At 39.5% G+C, this 19,648-nt stretch overlaps 1 protein-coding gene and 1 long non-coding RNA gene across 5 annotated transcripts in view; one reads left to right on the top strand and one right to left on the bottom strand.

Annotated features, from left to right (window-relative positions):
* Positions 1-19,648, top strand: part of glceb (glucuronic acid epimerase b) — a 110,956-nt gene that overhangs the window by 60,885 nt on the left and 30,423 nt on the right. For 3 of the 4 annotated variants that reach the window (XM_054732288.2, XM_015953598.3, XM_054732286.2), the window contains one exon: positions 11,131-11,660. In XM_054732288.2, coding sequence (XP_054588263.2) covers positions 11,144-11,660 — 517 coding nt within the window. In that variant the 5' untranslated portion in view covers positions 11,131-11,143. Of the gene's footprint in view, positions 1-2,187; positions 2,255-11,130; positions 11,661-19,648 lie in introns of all 4 variants that reach the window. The other variant, XM_054732285.2, reaches the window with a different exon arrangement.
* LOC139071789 (uncharacterized) overlaps positions 5,091-19,648 on the bottom strand; it is a 96,743-nt gene continuing 82,185 nt past the window's right edge. Inside the window, exon 3 of the long non-coding RNA XR_011521606.1 lies at positions 5,091-5,728. This is a non-coding gene — a long non-coding RNA (uncharacterized lncRNA). The remainder of the gene's footprint in view (positions 5,729-19,648) is intronic.

The following is a 19,648-nucleotide window of genomic DNA, read 5'->3' as shown; positions in this document are numbered from 1 at the left end:
ATTATTTTTTTGAAACCTAGCGTCACGCACGTTCTGTTCTTTGAAAGTGAAGTATCACAATAATTAAACAATAAGACAGATTAGTTGTTGCTAGTTATTTCTTTAGATATTTTTATATTTAATACTTATATGTTTAATATTATTAGACGGAATTCGACTCAGTCAGATACAAATAAATTAAGTTTGTATTTTTTTTAATAATAAATGCCTGAGGGATGATGATGCATTATTTTGCCTTGGATATGCTTAGAGCTACAAATGACATTCCGAAAACCACACTTATACACACCTTTGCACGTTCAAAAATCCTTCTACGCTTTAGCATAAGCTGATTATTAACTGGCAGTTTCAAGCTGGTACCTTGCTTTACTTATGGAGAAGCTCAGCACGATGCCAGAAAATTTAGTTCAGGCTACGGCACCTGAACTTCAAACGTTTAGGGCTTTTACTCAGTCTTTTCCCAAGAGCACCTCACATGCACTCTGCATTTGAATGCCATAAAAATTGCTTATTATTACTGCATCAAAGAAAGGATTTACTGCTCCCATCGCACACTCCCATCATAGTTTCACTTTTCACTTTTTTACAATTGTCACTTAAAAATTGTACCTAGCTTAAGTGACCTAAATTCATCTCTTGACAATTAAATGACCAAACCTGCATGCAGCAGGAAGTGTCTCAGTCCATTCTGATTAACTGATTGCTAGCCTATCGCCAGCATGGCAGCTACAAGCCCATGGTTTTACGGCTAATTTCACTCTGGATCTGGATCGGCTGCCTTCCCTCATGAAGTTAAATATCAGAATCTGACTGAGAGATTGGTCTGGGTTAGAGAAGAAACCAACATTTCGGAAGAAACAAACACAGTTTCTACACTGTCAAGGCCTCTCACTCTTTTCTAGATCACTTCATTTAACAGAAGACCTGCTCAATGAAGATCTGCTTGCATAGGGAGAACTGAGAACTGAGGTTCAAGGTTAGGTTTATACTAAACACTGCTAGCTTGTAATTGTAGCAGTGAGAGATTTGTGTCTCATAGTAGGGTTGGGTATCAATACAGTAACAAACAGTGTTGGGAAAGTTACTTTTAAAAAGTATTTAGTTATAGTTACTAATTACTTTGTCAAAAAGTAACTCAGTTACCAAGAAAAATAACTACTTAGTTACTTTTCTCATTAAAAAATGCAAGAAAAATGGGTTAAGTGAACTTACTTAATTTACTATAAGTTACTACAGTAGTGAAATATAAATGACTAATGACTGGAACATAATAAAATGTATGTCAAAATGTTTTTTATAAACCTGAGTAATTTAAATAAATAAGCACTTAACAGGAGGAACTACTAACAGGAGCATTACACTAATCTAGACTATTAAAAGGTCACTGTGTGGTATTTAACAAGACCCCAATCAGCTAAAATGTAAAATTGCAAATAGAAACACCTGTAAAGGTTCCTGAGCCTTTAAATGGTTTCTCTGTCTAGTTAAATTAGAGAAATGAATGTAATTTTGCACAGAATTAAAATTTTTCCAGCTTCACATAATTGTGTGTTTTTAGTAGCATTTCTGTTGCTGGTAACCTAGTAATGGTTAAATAAATAAAAAAAAGTCCTTTAACATGAAACTAGAACAGGCACACATCTGATGGAAGACTTACATTTACTAACTTGGGTCAGACCCAACCACAGAAGAGCTGAAGCTGGGTGGTAAACGCACACAGGTAGTTCTAATAACACCTGAGCTCTATGACGTTTGAGACTGATGCATCAGTGTTACAGCGGGACTAAAGACATGATCAGAAACAGGTTACAGCTGGATGATCTAGGAAGGTAGAAGATCAGGACGTCTGAGCGGTGAACAGGTGAGCGGACCTTCAGGACGTCCCGCTAAGAAGGGCACGGCTGCAGATCCACACCTGCAGTCGTAGAATATTCATCACGTCGTCCTCTTTCTTCACAGGCCGTAATGCGCTTGGATGAAAACATCTACCTCACTCCTCATCAGCTGATGACAGCTTCAACATACCGCTTTGCTTAACACACACATTTTCTTATCAGTAACAGAAACCATGTTTTGATAAAAGAAGACGGTAATTAATTAGTTTGCTCGTTACTGAAAGCAATATTTTTTAGTAACGGGGTTATTTTAAATGACGTTATTCCCATCACTGCTCTGTTGTGTCTACAGCACGCAGTGACTGGGACAGTGAGAACACTGAGGGTCTCCGCCCACCCGGCCAATCATCATCGTGTTTGTAAGTGCATTATCGACACCTCTCTCTCCCTGGCTGCATCTGATGTGGCGGTCAGAAAGCCTCACACTGTTGCTCAACGTTCGACAAGCACATAGTAACGCACAACCTTCCGTCCCCAGTAACGTTAACGGCGTTGCAACAGTGGGAAAAGCAATTAATTAGATTATTCCATTACCCCAAAAAAGAACGCCATTAGTAACGCCATTATTTTAAACGGTGTCTCATCACTGGTAACAAAGCCATATCAAGGTATCTAAAATACTTTAAATACCCTTCCATTAAAGTTCTTGGAGTTTAATCCCTACCATGTGTGAATAAAATAACATTTTAGAAAGCTTTGGTCAGCAAGAGCGTTCTTCCTGTAAACTCTTCTTCTGACATCAGTCCTGCAGCTGTAATATATTTGTAGTGCATTTTAAGAGTAAATGGGAGTGGGTGTCTTTTAAAAGACATTACAAGCCATTGAAGTGCTTGCAATTGCATGAAATAAAAGAAAAATAATTTGTGAAGCTTGGTGCAATTCTCGAAAGCTTTACAAGTAATTAAAAATGGAAACTGGCCAAAACTAAATTTGTAAGTACAGTTAATAAATACATAACATCGCTGATTATTGTTCAGTTAAGCTGCAGCTAGCTTTCTTCATTTATTTCTGCTCCAAAGTAGTGTAGAGGTCTTTGCTCCTTTAGTTTTGTTTTAAATAAAAACAAATATGCTGTTTCTATTTGCACATTATTCTTTTTGCTTGCCATGTAAGAAACATATATTACATTGTTCACTGACTTCCAAATGTACACTTTCACATTTTTATGCAAATGTTGGCAATAAATAAACCAGAAAGTGTCTAAGTATTGTGCAAAAGTAGCCACAGTTTTTTGATTAGTATCAAAATATGTCATTGCTTTGTCCTGCTGTCAGAGATACAGCTCAGCTATAAATGTTAAAAAGTCCCATTACATTGGTAAAAATTCATCTCCCCATCCTCATGGGGAGCGGTGAGCTGCAGATGTGGCTGCGCTCGGGAACTATTTGGTGGCTTAAGCCCCCAATCCAAACCCTTTAAACTGTGTTCCCAAGCAGGGAGACACTGGGTCCCATTTTTTGTCTTTGGTATGACCTGACCGAGATTTGAACCCTGATCTTCCAGTCCCAGGGTGGACACTCTTACCACTAGGTCACTGAGAAGGTGAGTGTCATCAGAAGGTAATGTGCTGTGTTTATTCTGGTGGTTTGAAATGTTTATTAACCCTCTCAGGCTCAAAATAAGTTTTGATAAAAGTACGAACAGCTAAGTCCTTCAGGGGTACATCTGAGTTAAAAAATGCTCATGAAATATGTATGTGGAGTAACCAGGTAGGTAGGTTTTATCGTTGCAAATCTGCAACGCCTGCCACCAGAGGGTTAAACTATTTTTGTGAGAAAAGCTTCAAGCATATGTCCCCTTCTTCTAGGCATTTGCTGAAAATTCTTCTATCACTGGAGAAATATCATAAATCTCAAGCAGCTTCTATCTGCAACTGCAGACGTTTTTCATTTTTATTCCCAGGAAGTTGTTTAATCTGAAAAGCTCCTTTTAGTTCAGAAGAATTTTTTTACTCCCTTAATCTGTCAAGCATGAGGGGCTTTCGCTGCCTTTGTACCTTCACTTAAAAAAAAAGAAAGAAAAAATATATATATAACAAATATTCCGTATCATTTTAGTTTATCTTCATAACTGAAATGTTATCTTAAGAGGGACTTTTATCAGAGCAAAACCTCTTCAGCTCATCTGCTGATCTCTGGACTAAAGACAGAATGGTTTCGTATCACGAGGATTCATATTTAAAGGTGAATGATAGTTTTATTCAACAGTTTCATTAAATATTATTAAACATTAATGCTTTTATAACGATTGGTTTTGATTCAGGGCATCTCTGAGTCTGCATCTGACCTTCCTCAGAACATGTTTTGTAGTCATGAAACAAAAACACACAGCTGCTGTATTCACTGTGGAGCAAGGACAGTCATTTATTTGCATGTCTTGAAGATAAACATAGCACATTGTAGGCTTTCAACCAGGGCTGTTGTTTTTCCATTGAGGACAGCCTCTCCATACATAAATATGGGTCAAAATACACCAGGGACAGTGCAGCACTGTGTTTGTAACCAGCTACAAAATGTTTGTTTGGTTTGCAATTAACAGTTGGTATGATTTACAAATGTCTTCATTTGAGAAAACTTTCAAGAAACAGTCATTTTGAGCTTACTTGTTCAAACTTAATTTGCAACATGTTAAACAAAAGGATTTTATTTGTTGTTTGGACACTATTTCAGTTCATTTAGTCTTTTGGAGAATTTGCCTTAACATGGTAAAGCTAATAAATGCATTTAAATTACACAGCAGGTTACAAAATGTTATTTTAACCTAAACGATTACATTGGTGATTTATTTGTAAGTTTTGCTTTCCCCAAATTAATGATGCTCAGTTGTTAAGAAACTTGATTTTTATTTATTTTTCCTCGTAAATCACTTGTTTTTTATTCTTGAAATGCTCACTTTATTTTTTGAGTTTATTTTTTGGGTTTTGTTTTGGCCTAAACTTTATTTTTAAACTACTTTTCCGTGCCTCTTTTTTTCTTCACACTTTCAACTGAGAGCACTTGATGATTGACTTTTTGGACCCTTCAGTCTGATTGCAGTTCTTAAGTGAAGTGGCCCTGGAGGACAACAGGCTTCTGGCTGCTACACGTTTGCCCTTTTCCACTGATTTTAAACGTCTGTTCTTCCCCGTGCATTTACTTCAGCACAGCTGGCTTTTGTTTTTATTTATTTATTTATTTTTTATCATTTTTTACATTTTGGCATGAGTCATTCAAAGTTGCATCTACTCTATGACACAAATCTGTATGACTTAACAGCTGTTTTTAAAGCCTGAAAGTGTATCGCCTTTAAAAAGAAAAGTTTAAAGGAAGTTTTGATCCGTTTTTAATGTATTTCCATTAATTGTGTGTTTTTGTTGAATGTATTTTCTGTAAGTCACTTTATTTCTACTTAAATGTGATTGATTTAGATAACAAGAGGTTTCTTACCATCTTATTTTCTTGCATATTACATTAGATATTAAGCTGTATGTGACATTGATGAAATGGGACACTGATGCAGAAGAATGATCTGCATGTGAGAGTGAAAAGCTTTAGGATACTTTACATGCTTCTGTGCTTAAAGCTGATGTATATCAACCTCGAGTCTGAGCTCGACACTAGCAACACAGAGCTAAAAAAAGAGACAATTATTTATAGTAGGTTCCTTGACAGGACCAGTCCTACTTATCTTTCAGGGTGCAGTCCACAGGTCTTCTGCTTCACGTTTTTACCAGCTTTAGAGCCCCGATAAATCCACTGTTTCATCACTGCAACCAGACTCTAGTGTCTTTAAATGTCAATGATGGTGTTTGTGAAGACCAATAATCAATCAGGCAGAGATGCATCAAAAGATAACTGGAAGAAAGCAGAAAATAGGATGAGATTAATTTATATCTTCAATCCCTTCCTGTACAGAGAGCTGTGATTAAAGAGCAAGTAACATCTAAATTAACTTTTTTTTGCTGATGAACTGTATAAATGAGTGTCTAATAGTGTTTTAAATGTGTGCATTCTTTATTTTAGCATTTTGGTGCATTTTCTTTAAAAATTAAAAATTCTGTCTAAAAACCACAGTAATGCGCCACCTTCAGCTGAAAACATAGAATTTGAGTCATTTTGAATAAATTTTAGCCAATGGCTAAAGAGTAAAGTACTACGTAAACCAGTAGAGTACTACGTAGCAGCTCCGTGCCAAAGTTATAAAAGCAACGAGAGTCTCGGCCACGCCCTGTGGCGAGTTGGGAGTTGGATTTGCAAGCGAGCATAGGAGGTCAGCGGTAGTTCAGCATTAGCATATAGCATTAGCATATCCTAGTCTTTAGCATATCTTTTAGTGTTATAAATACTTATTTAGTGTTAGATTTGGCTGTTGGATATTGTAGTTTAGTTAGTGTTTTGCTGTTAGTGTAATTGGGAAAGTATTTCGGGTTTAGTGTTCCATATCGTCTTAGTATTGGTGAGTAGGTGTAGTGTAGTATGCTTGCGGTGACTCTGTGGGCATTTTACCCGCGATTCTGCACACCTCCGTTTGAAGAGGGAGGCTGCCCACCGTGGCTCTTCCGCGATTTAGATGCAGCCCACCGACTCTGCTCCCCCACCACGGCGGGCTCCAGTCTGAGGTGAGTCAGCTAAATAAACGTTTTAACATCTTCTAAAGACAATTCCCTACCTAAATGCAAAGTCTGAGAGACGTGGTTCACTTCCTTTAGCTAGTCAGTCGGCAATTCTGCAACAGTGGCTCTAACTGACGCAGCACTTGACAGACAGCATTACAGCGTGAAATCCAGCTTGTGAACAGGTTCCGTGAGGAATTCTGTTCAGGAGGTCACATTTCAGGCTCTCCACATCATATGTGACTGACTTTTACGTTATAATGATCACACACTAGGAATGTTATAAAGCGCCTATATAGGACATTCTTTTGTATATTATCTGACTTTATAAACTCCCAACAACAATGTGCTTCTATTTTTTTTCAGGCTAAATCTACCCAAGACACTGGCTGTCAGACTGATTTAGCTGCAACAATGCACTTGTCCAGGCTGATGTGAAACCTTCCCTGTAGCAAAGGTGAATTATTTTTAATAATCTTCAATGTAAACATTTTATTATCACCTTCTAGTTTTAATTTGTTTTACAGATTATTTTTACACGTGATTTTATGCTCTTTTAAACATTTATAAATGTGCTGCTTCTTTGTTTTTACATAGCCAGCCAGAATGGAGTTCACAGCCGCAGTGTGTCTGGTGACCCACAGGGACCATGATGAAAATTCATCTTCCAGAAGGTCCCAGAGCGTCCAGACCCCCTGAAAAGACCAAGATGTGAGGTGTCTGCTGTTGATTCCAGCTTCCACCTCAGTGACAGTGCAAGCTCAGTGAACTGTTCAAGGTTAAAAAAAAATTAAAACATTTCAGAATTTTTAAGATATTAACAATTAAATAAGTATGTGATTACATCATGACGCAGGCTACTGATTCTGCCCCTGTGACACTTGGTGGTGACGTGTGAGCTGATTCTCCTGGAAAATAACTTTTACATTAAATATTTTGTTTTTGCTATCAAAAGTAAATTAACTAATAACCTGCATTATTGCAGGACACTCAGCAAAATATGGACTCTACACCATGAGGCATGCACACATTAATATTCTATAAGAGCACATAAGGTGAGCAACACCACATATTGTACACTGTCCTGAATTTGTTTTCTTTCTGCATCTCATTAGCCTGGCTGATCACCTGATAACCCCTGTCATCTGGTTATGACAGCATGAGGATGTCCTCACACACCTGTAACCTATCAGCTCATCCTGCTGAATAGAGAGAGAAGAGACCACACCACATCTCCTGTTCCTGGAAAGCCTTCAGCCATCCTTCGATGACTGAGAACCTCCATCAGCTCTGTCTCCTGTCTGCCTACAATTATTATAATAAATATTGTGTTTGACAAGTTTTTTGTGCTGCCAAATATCTCATTTAGATTCGTTTTGATATTTTAATGGATATTTATAAATTACATTGAATATCACATTTTTGTTGCATGTTTAACTAGCTCTCTATTGTGATTAATTAAACTAGCACCTCACTGTTAAAAGCTCGTTCTAATTTCAAGCATGTTTAAGTATTTATGGACATGAACAAAAACAGGAAATATATAAATTGAGATTTATTTAATTAATATAACAAATAAGGGGGAAAGAGTCATTGAAAGGCACGTTCTTCTGAAAGTTCCTGATCCTGATGACACCAGCAGAGGAGACCAGCTGCAGACACCAGAGGACCTAGAACCAAGAGAGCAGCTGTTATCAGTAAATAAATAAAGAAATCAGGGCAGTTTTAGTGGGCTGAACACATTACAGAATAATTTTCTCATGGGGTATTTTCATAACTTTATATGCAGCAGACTGTAACTTGAGCCCAGAGCTACCGGAGAGCTGCTATCCAGCATGTTTCAGTGGATTTTCCTGCTTTAACAGGTTAGATTAGCTGTTAAGCAGCTCAGCTATTTGTTGCTGATTAAAACCAGGTGTGCTGAAGCAGATAAACCTCTAAAACATGCTGAATACTAGCTTTTTAGGGCCGTGGAGACAAACCCTGCAGCTAATCCAATGCTATGGCTAATGGCTACTTACCTTTCAGAGGTGATTCTGTTGGGTCGGTTCTGGGAGTTTCAGGCAACTCACAAGCTCAAAACAATAAGACTCAGGTCCGCTTGTCTCCTCCAAATAGACTTGGTCCCTTTCTTCTCGAGTGTCTGTGTAAGGAGGGGGAGAAACGTCCTCCACTTCTAATAACTGCTCAGAGTGAAGGGAGCTAGCTTCGTCTAGTTAGCCATCGTCTTCGTCACTGCCGCGGCTCCGCCCTCTCGGTCCTCCAGGCAACGCCTACTAATGTTGCATTTTTTAAAATTGATACGTGGGTGGAGAAGGACTCCGAGGCTCAATTGACCCGCTCTTTAATATTCTACAACGTACACTCCTTCAGTGTTTGCTTTTCAACGCACTCAGTCTAGTTCCCTATTGATTTGACTCATCCTATACATTAACATTGCTCAAGAGGCTTCTATAGCACAGTAATTTGACTTTGCATTGCCAAAATTAATGTACATTAATTGCACTGACCTTCAGCTGTAGCTCAGTTAAGATGAGAAAGTGAAATGAGCTTGGAGAGTAATGATTTTCCCCCCTTTCCTTCGTCATCACTTTAACAGTAAATTCTGTGGGCAGTAAGCTGTAATTAGTGCGGAGGAGGAGGCTAAAGGTTGTACAGCATTGATTTCTTGTTTGCTTAGTGAAAATGTCAAAGAAAAACAGAAACCACAAAGCATGATTCCTGATTCACAATAGGACCAATAACATGTATGACTGCTGTGGTACAATTAAATATCTTTTAAAAACAAATAAGCATTCTGATTATTGCAGAAAATAATATGTTTTGTTGGGTGAAAATATTTGTGGTGCAGAATGTAAATACTAATGTTATGGTGACCTTACGCCGGCACATTTAGAAAACAATACGCCTTTGAATTGGATCCAAAAATGTCAACGTAAGACATGAGTGATGGTGTATACCATTTTAAAGGGTAATTGGACTTGGCTTAGCAGGACCTGAAGCTGCATTATTGGCAGTGCAGGTTGGATAACACGGTGCCCAAAAATTAAACAGAACAAGCTTAGATTAAACAACAGGATTATTTGATAGCATCTAAACATGCTTTGTCAGTTGACCCAAGGCAGCTGTTGCTACAATGTAGTTCATCACCATCAGAGTGTGTGAGAATGAATGAGTGAGTTACTGTGGCATAAAGTGTTTTGGACATCTGACCCCTTTTCTACCAGACGTGTGAGTGGCATGTAGCATAATACGGACATTTTGCCCACGAGCTCCCTTCCAACTGGGGGTGTTTCATATGCGAAACGGGAACAAAGTGCTCCATGTAGTCCTGCGACATCATAGAATTGCAACAAGAATTGTTGGTGGTCCCTTGTTTCAGATGCAAATCGAGGAGAGATCGTGCATTCGCGGTCCTTGCTCCAACTTTGTGGAGCGGTCTAACTTTGACTGTTATGCTGGTGGCTTCCTTCCAGATATTTAAGTCGCGTCCGAAAACCCATTATTATGTCTAGGCATTTTCACCACTGGGGTCTGCAATATTGTCTTGAGTTCAATTGTTTAATTGTTGTTGTTTTTCTTCTTTTTTTTCTTTTGCTCTTTGTTTTGTGCTTTTATATGTTTGATCATTTATTGTATTTATTAATGTGATTGCTTTTTGTTGTTTTGTTGAGCATCTTGGGCTTCTGTTTAAGGTTGTGGATGGTGCTCTATAAATGAATACATTAAATTGATAAAAACACCCCGTGTGATTTTGGAAGTTCACATGATAACAAGCAAAGAGAAAGATGGCTGCATAAATCCAAATAGGTCTAGTTTATTGTCTGTTCTGTTTACTTTGGTAGTTGTGTTTTATTTTGAAAGTTTCTGTATATTTTACTCTACTTTTGTTTTGTGTCTGAACTGCATACTTTTTAGTGTTCTGGCGTGGCAAAAATAAACTCGAAACGTAAGCAACATGTCCTTATGGTTTTAGGACCCGTCCAAAACATGACACCTTGAAACCCAGCGGAAAGGAGTCTGTCCACTGAAATGGTGACAGTGCCACAAAGTACGTTTCGTGACGTTTTCATGTGTGGTGGAAAGGAGGGGCGACTCTGACAGGGCATTAATGATGATCATTTACTTAGCACAAATCAATGTGGTTCAGTTGGATGACATTTCTATCAGTAACAGGCCCATGGTTGCTTCTGACTTTTAAGTACCTGCTTCAATGTGGTTCCAAGTGTACCGGGTCGGGACAAAAACACATCAGCAAACATTGTTTTCTGCCTGCCCTCTCATTGCCCAAAGGCATTTCTGGGTTCAGAGTCTGACAGTGATTGAGCAGGTTGTTCAACACCATCACCATCTCCACCTTCGCTGTGCTGTGTATTTTTGTGTGGCATACAGATCATCTCCCGGCGGGTTAGGTTTATTATCACCTTGTTGTTGTGGAATTATTATTGTCTTTTATTGTGTATTATAATACTAGCCTGCATTGGCTCTTTTTATCTGATAATATGTTCTGATCACTTCTTGGGAAGTTATCAGTTTACTTTTGTTGATTCAAAAGCAGTTTTTGTCTCCTACCAAACCGCATTAGAGATGACATGGTGACGGTGCCAATCAGGTGTTAATGTGCCGTTTGTTTGTGTCACACAGGCAGGTTGTAACCATGCGCTGTCTGGCTGCACGTGTGAACTACAAGACCCTCATTGTTATCTGCGCCCTCTTCACACTTATCACCGTGCTGCTGTGGAACCGCTGCACCAGTGACACCTCCATCCGCCTCCTGCCACGGGCCCCCTTTGTGGCCCCAAGTCCTAAGATTGGGGACGCTAGTATCAGCAGCCAGCAGCAACCTCCTCAACCTCCAGAGCCCCCGCCTGTAGTCGGAGTCGTCGGTGGGATCAAGTATGAAGAAGTCGACTGTCTGATCAACGATGAATCCACTATTAAAGGCAGGAGAGAAGGAGGGGAGGTCTTCCTGCCCTTCAGCTGGATGGAAAAGTACTTTGAGGTTTATGGCAAAATAGTGCAGTATGACGGATATGATCGCTTTGAGTTCCAACACAGTTACTCAAAGGTTTATGCCCAGCGTGAGCCCTACCATCCTGATGGAGTCTTCATGTCCTTCGAGGGGTACAATGTGGAGGTCCGTGACCGTGTCAAGTGTATCAGTGGAGTGGAAGGTAAGATGATTGGAATAATAAAATGTCACAAAGTTTGGGATTTAAAGATATATAGAACTTTAGTCACAGTGTAGTTGATAGTAAAGGTTTACCAGAGCCACTATGTGCTACTTTAAAACTAGAACGCTGACAAATAAACGTTTTGCTCTTAATAATGTAGACTATTAGGTACGTCTTCAGGAACCAAAGAGAAAAAATTAACTTTTAGGTGATTTCATTCTCATGGAAATACAAACAAAAAGTTACATTAAGTAAAAGAAAAATCCCTTTTTGTTCTGTTTCACCTTGAATTTCCTAAAAATCAATTGCTAACTAGAATCTCCAATGCTTTTTAGCACTTTTTGTGTGTAAAGCCCCTTCCCACCCCCAATCCAGGAGGTCCAAGGTGCTGTACATAATGCAGAGACACATGGAAACACTGTAAAAGCTTACATTATGATAAAATAAAAGCATAAAACATTAAAATAATTAAAAGCAATAAGATCAAAGGAGCAATCCAAAACACATTTTTGTCCTCATTTTTCTATTAATCATTATTACTTGTTGTAATACAAAATTGTAATATATTTATCAGACAAATGCGCATCATTCTGCTTGTTTACATTTAACTTGTATTTGATCTTTTCTTCAACTCAAGGAAAATCCGAACTAAACATTTTCATGCTCATATTTTGTATACACAATTACATAGACTAAGAAAATACCTGTACTTATATGACTTGACCTGTTACTGACAATGGCTAATGTAATTAGCCCAAACATTAGCAAACAAGGTAAAGAACAACTTTTAATTTTTTTTTCACAGTGTTGTGTTTTTTTATGTTAAACTGATTTGTTTATGTTTAATGGAGCAGCTTTTGGAGAAATTTGTAATTTCTGCCTCATGGAAAAGGAGGCATTGTTAGACCCAGATTTCTAAAGCACCCAGTCTATTTCTGGCTTACATTTCCTAATGCATTTTACATTTTTTATAGCCACTAACACCACCAACAGTCTTAGGTGAACTCTATAAAAATGTGTGTTTCTTTTAGGTAGACTTAGTCCGTTTTTTAATACCAACGCAAACACCCGTGTGTGATTTAGATAAATTCATTGTTTCATCATAATTGTTTTTTGTTTTTTCAATGCTCATTTTAAATTACTTGCCAAAAAGAATCAATAGCTCATTTTAAAAGGCTGTTAGTTGGAACCACATGGTCATCAATATATTTCCATTCCCTGCTTGCCTGACGAAGAGACTTGGTACACATAGCTAAAACTGCAAAATAGATATTCATGACCCTGTTTATTGTTAATGGAAAAACCGCCATCATGTGAAAAGCCATAGTAATGCTGTATAAATGTATTCTACCTTTTGAATAACTTCCAAAGTTGCATCACACATTTAACAGTATTGGTGAAAATGTCAGAAGCAAATTGTGTGCAGTTATTTAGCTGCAGTTCTCTTGTTTTGACAGGAAACTGTAATAAATCGTGTTTTTCTGAGACAAAGTGTCAGGTGCAGAGATTTGCTTTATGATTAGTGATACCCTGTTTCAGCAGAAGGAAGTCAACAGCAGTGAGTGGGTAATTTTTGGTGAGATGCATTTTGCAATTTCCTGCAATATCTTTTTTGTATTGTGTGCACGCACGCACACGCGTGCGTGCGTGCGCGCGCGCTCACACACACACTTTAAATCATTTTTCATTTCTAGGGTTTAACTCATTAAGCATGTCAAAAGAAAAGTCCCAGTACATCCAGGGAGAAATCTTGGGCATGGTGAAAGTAACCAAGTCATGTGACAAAGGAAGGAAAACACTAAGGTCCTTCCCAGATGAACTGCATTTAACACTTCTTGTAACTCCGAAATGACCACACTGGCTCGGCTTCCTGACGACAGGCGCTTCTCTTGTTTATTAAACGCCGTGAAAACTACACACAGAAAAACAGTAGCTTCAAAACTGCATTCTTTGAAGATAAATATATGCTTTAGCAAGAAAAAGAAATACCTCGTGGCCGCGTGCCACTTCGGAGGTCCAAATTCAGTACAATCAGTCTTCCTGTTTCTAATCAACACACAAAATAAGTACAATACTACACATAGCAAATATTTACAATATTACACACAAACACAACAAGTTACCTGAGTAATTGGCAGCGCAGGTGCTGCAGATGGCTCAGACAAAGCGGTTTCCCTGTTTCTCGAGTAATTGGCAGCGCAGGTGCTGCGGATGGCTCAGACAAAGCGGTTCTCGTGCTTCCTCATACACATACAAGTCACATCTCACATCTCACATCACTTCTCGCGGTAACTCGGTGAGGAAGATACCACTTGTTCCAAAATAAAAGACACAGATTTACGATACAAACAAATATTATATATTCTAACTTCTGGAACCAAATTTGAGTAATTTTATGACACTTACACTCCCACCAAATCACCCCTTACTCTCTTAAGGTGATTTTCTAAGTAGTGTCATTGTTAGAGTCTGTTTTATTATACTCGTCAGTCTCAAGTAAGGTCACGACTTTGTGAATAGGTCTTTCTAGATAGATTATCCTTGTCAGTGGTTTTCCTTTGTCAAAAGTAGTTTCACTAGTCTTTAGTTTCACCTTTCGAACCTTGTCATCTGGGCTCTTCAGAGCTTCTACTACTAGGGCAAGCTTCCATTTACATCTTGGAGCGTTGTCATCCTGTAGTATCACAATGTCATTCATTTGTAGGTTTCGTGTAACTTTATGCCACTTCTGCCGCTGTTGAAGATTTAATAGATATTCTTTCCTCCATCTCTGCCAAAATTCATTTGCCAGATATTGTACTCTTCTCCATCTTTTCTTCAAGTACAAATCCTCTCTGCAAAATGTTCCTGGAGGGGGGAGAAAAACTGAAGACTTCATTGTTAATATGTGATTGGGAGTTAACGGCTCCGGACCTGAGGGATCATTGAGATGTTCCACACTTAAGGGTCGGCTGTTAATGATGGCCATTGTTTCATAAAAGAGTGTTCTTAGACTAGTTGTATCAAGCCTGCTGGAGGACTTGTCTAACATTGCTGTTAGTATACTCCGTACTGTGCGAATTTGACGCTCCCAGATGCCTCCCATGTGACTGGCTGATGGGACATTCATCACAAATTCGCATCCAATGGCTCTTTGGGGTTCTTGGTCCATATGTTTCATGAGTTTCAGAAACTCATTTTTGGCGCCAACAAAATTTGTGCCTTGGTCACATCTTATTTGGCGGACAGGACCTCTTATGGCTATTAGAACCCGAAGAGCATTCATAAAAGCATCAGTTGATAGATCCTCGAGTGTTTCGATGTGCACAGCTCGTGAACATAAGCATGTGAACAATAATCCATATCTTTTGACTTCCTTCCTTCCTTCCTTTACTATGAACGGACCGAAACAATCAACACTGCAGTACGTAAAAGGAGGAGCTGTTTGTGTTCTTACTTCTGGCAAATCTGCCATCTGTTGAACGTTTGTTGCCTTTCGGTATCTTCTACACTTAACACAATGGTAAATGTGTGAAGAGACTAAACTTCCAGATCCTAAGATCCAGATCCCATTTGCACGCAGTTCATTGATAGTCATGCCTCTTCCTTGATGATGTACACGTTCATGATAGTGTTTGATGAGTAGAGCTGACAAATGGGACTCCTTTGGAAGAATTGCAGGGTGTTTTACATCAGGATGCAAGGACGATTGGGATAATCTACCCCCTACCCTGAGAACTTCTGATTTATCAAGAAAAGCGTTCAACTGCTTTAGTTTACTTTGCTTGTGCAAAGAATTTCCATGTTGAGATTTGATTTTCTTTATTTCCTCAGAAAAAACATCGTTTTGCACTAGCTTGATCATGAATAGCTCAGTGTCTTTTCTCTCTTCAAGATCAGTCTCTTTGTTTGTCTTTTGTTGAATACCTCTGTACTCTTTGATGAATCGTTTTAGTCTGGCTATAGCTCTTACAGCTTTCATCCAACTGGAGAACTTCTTTAGACGCTCTAGCAGTGGGTTTGCTTCCTTTGAACACACTGAATGTGTATGACCTCTACGGAGTTCTGGATCTGTTTCCTCAACTTCTCCCACCATTTCCTCTTTGACTGGAAGATCTTGTCTCCAAAGGAAATCGGGGCCCTTTAACCAGCTTGATTCTTTCAGCTGAGCAGCACTCAAACCTCGTGAGGCTTGATCAGCAGGATTTTCTTCTGAGCTTACATGGCGCCATTTTTCTGAACTTGTACTTTGTCTTATTCGCTGGATTCGATTAGCAACGAATGTATGAAATCTTTTCACGTCATTGCTTATATAAGCCAATACGACTTGTGAATCTGTCCAGTAATATTCCTGTAGATTTTCAATTTCCAGTTCTCGCTTGATTACATCCGCGTTGCGAACTGCAGTCACAGCCGATGCCAGTTCAAGCCTGGGGATGGTCATTTGTTTAATGGGCGTGACTCTTGCCTTACCCATAACAAATGAGCAACTGATCTGTCCATCTTTGCTTATTGCTCTAAGGTATGAACATGCACCATAACCTTCAAGACTGGCGTCTGAGAAGTTATGTAGCTCATACTGCACAACGTTGGTGAGTTGTGAGTACGTCCTTGGGATCTTCAGAGCTGCTAGCTTGGGTAGGTCTCTCAGCCATGCTTCCCATAACGGTAAAATGTGTTCTGGGAGATCATCGTCCCATTTAACCTTGTCTTTACACAAAGTTTGGAGTATCTGCTTTCCAGTCAATATGAATGGGGCGACAAACCCAAGAGGGTCATAGACTGATGCGACAGTCGAGAGCACCCCTCTCCTGGTCAATGGGTTAACTTTAACTTGGACTCGGAACTGGAATTCGTCTGTCTCCACACACCACTGTACTCCAAGTGCACGTTCAATGTGGAGTTCTCCAAGAGCCATGTTCTGATCTTTGGCTTGAGCTTGTTCTTCTCTGGGAATCGCAGCAAGCACATCTTTATTGTTTGATACAAACTTGTGTAGATGTAGGTTGCCTGTTTTGCAAAGCTCCCTTGACTCATCAACCAACTGTATGGCGTCAGCTATAGACCTCACACTAGCAAGTCCATCATCAACATAAAACCCTCTTTGAATGAACTCAATACTCTCTTTGCTGAACTTGTTTCTGCCTTGTGTTGCAATATGTTTGAGTCCAAAATTACAGCATCCAGGAGATGAAGCTGCACCGAAAAGATGCACACTCATCCTGTAAACTGAAGGCTGAGAGTTCAAATTGCCTTTGTCCCACCAAAGAAATCTTAGATAATCTTGGTGTTCCTTGATGACGTGAAATTGGTGAAACATTCTCTCCACATCGCACATAATGGCAATGGGGCCCTTTCTGAATCGGCATAAGACTCCGATCAGTGCGTTAGTAAGATCTGGTCCAGTCAGAAGGTGATCATTAAGAGATGTTCCCTGGAAGCGAGCTGAGCAATCAAAAACTACACGTATTTTCCCAGGTTTGTGGGGGTGGTAAACCCCGTGGTGGGGAATATACCACGCTAGCCCTTTATCCAGCTCTTGGTCTGGAACCCTTTCAGCATCTCCACGGGTTATGATGTCCTCCATGAACTGGACATAATCTCTATAATACTTCTCGTCTCTTTTAAGTCGACGTTCCAATGAAGACAATCTGTGCTCTGCACATTCTTTGTTGTTTGGGAGGCTCGGATTGTCGGCTTTAAAGGGCAATGGGAGTTCGTAATGCCCATCTTTCTTTTGTTTTATACCTTTAGTCACCTTTGACATGAACAAAAGGTCTTCCTGAGAGACTGGATTGTCGTCCGTTGCATGCTCTGAGAAATCAGATTCCAAAGCCCTTATTACATCAGCTGGACTAACTTCCTTTACTTGAGTTTTGCATACAAAACACACTTGTTGCTGGAGGTTCACTGTGGGTTGTGGCGCAGGAGTTACTTCACAAACAATGATCCTGTGACTTGTGCCAATGACATCACTGTCATTTTCAATCTGAGACGAGCAGCCAACTATGCTCCAGCCGAGATCAGTTAACTGTGCGTATGGTTGGTTGTCCTTGCCCGCAATAACCTTTCGTGGTAGGAGGGCTTGTTGACAATTGTATCCAATAAGTAGACCAACTTTACATTCAAGCAAAGGAGGTAGTTTATCTACTAGGCTTTCTAGATGAGCCCACTTTAAGGCGATTTTAGATGTTGGTATATGTGATCGGTTCACAGGAATAAACTCCCTTGTATAAACTGGTGGTAAGGTGATTCTCTTTTCATGTGTATACCCCCTCACTTGAAGGTTTACCAGCTTCTCACATGGTATAACTGTTGATTTTGCAGACATGGTGGATAGTTGCAGATTGGTTTTACTTTTATCGGTGTCAAGATCTTGAGCTATTTCATCTAAAATAAAGGATGTATCACTCTGAGAATCGAGCAGTGCATACACCAACACTTCCCTGTCAGGGTCGTTTCTAGATGAAACCCAGACAGGTAGTATAGAGGATGTTAACGTATTTGAGGTGGCTTGAGTTGCTCTGTTAGAGATTGCCGTGGCTGGTTCATCTCCTTCTTTGGCGTTTTCTTCGTGTTTGTCTTGAGGGTTATCATCAGTTGCAGGTATTACTCTTTTACATTCAACAAACTTGTCGTCGTGAAGACACGTTGGATGCCTCCTTTGACATTTTTCACATGTGCTTCTTTTATCACACCTTTTCGAAAGATGTCCACCTTTCAAACATCCAAAACAAAGCCTTTCCACTTGTACAAATTTGACGCGTTCTTGGACAGTTTTTTCTCTGAACTTGAAACATTTATCAAGTGAGTGACCCCTTTTCTTACAGAAAAAGCAAATTACAGCATTCACGTGACCTGAGGGGGTTGAATGGTTCGAATTTACTGTTAATGTTTTTGCTTGAAAGACTTGGTTACGTAACTGTTTTGGTTTACTTGTTTCCAAATCCTTCAGGGCTTGCATTGAAGCTATGGGATCGCATGCTAAGTCAGCTTCAGTGGATACAAAATCCACAAATGAGTAAAATGGTGGATACTGTCCACTAATATTTTTTCTCATTTCCATGGCTGCACGATTCCATCTTGTCGTCAACCAGTCTGGAAGTTTCAGCAAGAGTTTCTGAATTTCCATACAGTCATTGAGAACATGTAAGGACTGTATCTGTGACATTGCAGCTTCACAACTTTTAAGGAAATCTGCAAAATCTCTAAGCTCATTTCCATCCTTTGAGCTTATTTTAGGCCAACTGTGAAGCTTGTCTCTAAAACATTTTCCCATGATGAACAGGTCTCCAAAGCGCTTTTCCAACACTTCCCAAGCTGCATCGTATGCTGCATCTGTGCCCACTAGGAGAAAGCCTTCAACTGCTCTCTTTGCGGGTCCACCAAGGTACTTCCTGAGATAGAGTCTTTCATTCTTTGGAATGTTTTTCCTGTCAATCAAGGTTTCAAATGACAACTGCCAGTCTTTGAATTTTAGAGGATCACCAGTAAATAGTGTAGGTTCTGGAGTTGGCAGACGGTTAGCGCTTATTGCTTCAGCTAGAACGCCAACTAGATCCAGATTAGACTGTGGCTGATTTGCAGCAGCAGAAACTTGTATGGCTTGAGGGATAAATGGTGGACTTGATGCTTTGAGTGGTTGGCTAATGGTCACCTGAGGTGGTACACCAGGATTTCGTTGAGATTGGTTTATGACTGTAGGAATGTTTGGAACAAATGCAGGGCTTGTGGCATCTTGGAGATGAGCTGCAGTTTGAACTTGAGGGGGGACGTTTAATGGGATGCATATAGCTTGGGTTACACTCTCTGCTTTAATGCTCTGTGATGAGCTCTGACTTCCAGAAACACTCTCAGCTTCATCATAAACCTTTACTCGAGCCTTTGCAGCATTTAACCTTTTAACTTCATCCAAACGTTTAATCTTTCTACGCTGCTCTTCTATTTCTTGCAGCCTTTCAAAGTGCTCACGTTCCAATTTCTGTAGCTTAGCTGCTTCCCTCTCCTGT

The sequence above is a fragment of the Nothobranchius furzeri genome, chromosome 9, assembly GCF_043380555.1.
Source record: "Nothobranchius furzeri strain GRZ-AD chromosome 9, NfurGRZ-RIMD1, whole genome shotgun sequence".
NCBI classification, from domain to species: Eukaryota; Metazoa; Chordata; class Actinopteri; order Cyprinodontiformes; family Nothobranchiidae; genus Nothobranchius; species Nothobranchius furzeri.
This window is presented reverse-complemented; position numbering and strand designations above follow the sequence as displayed.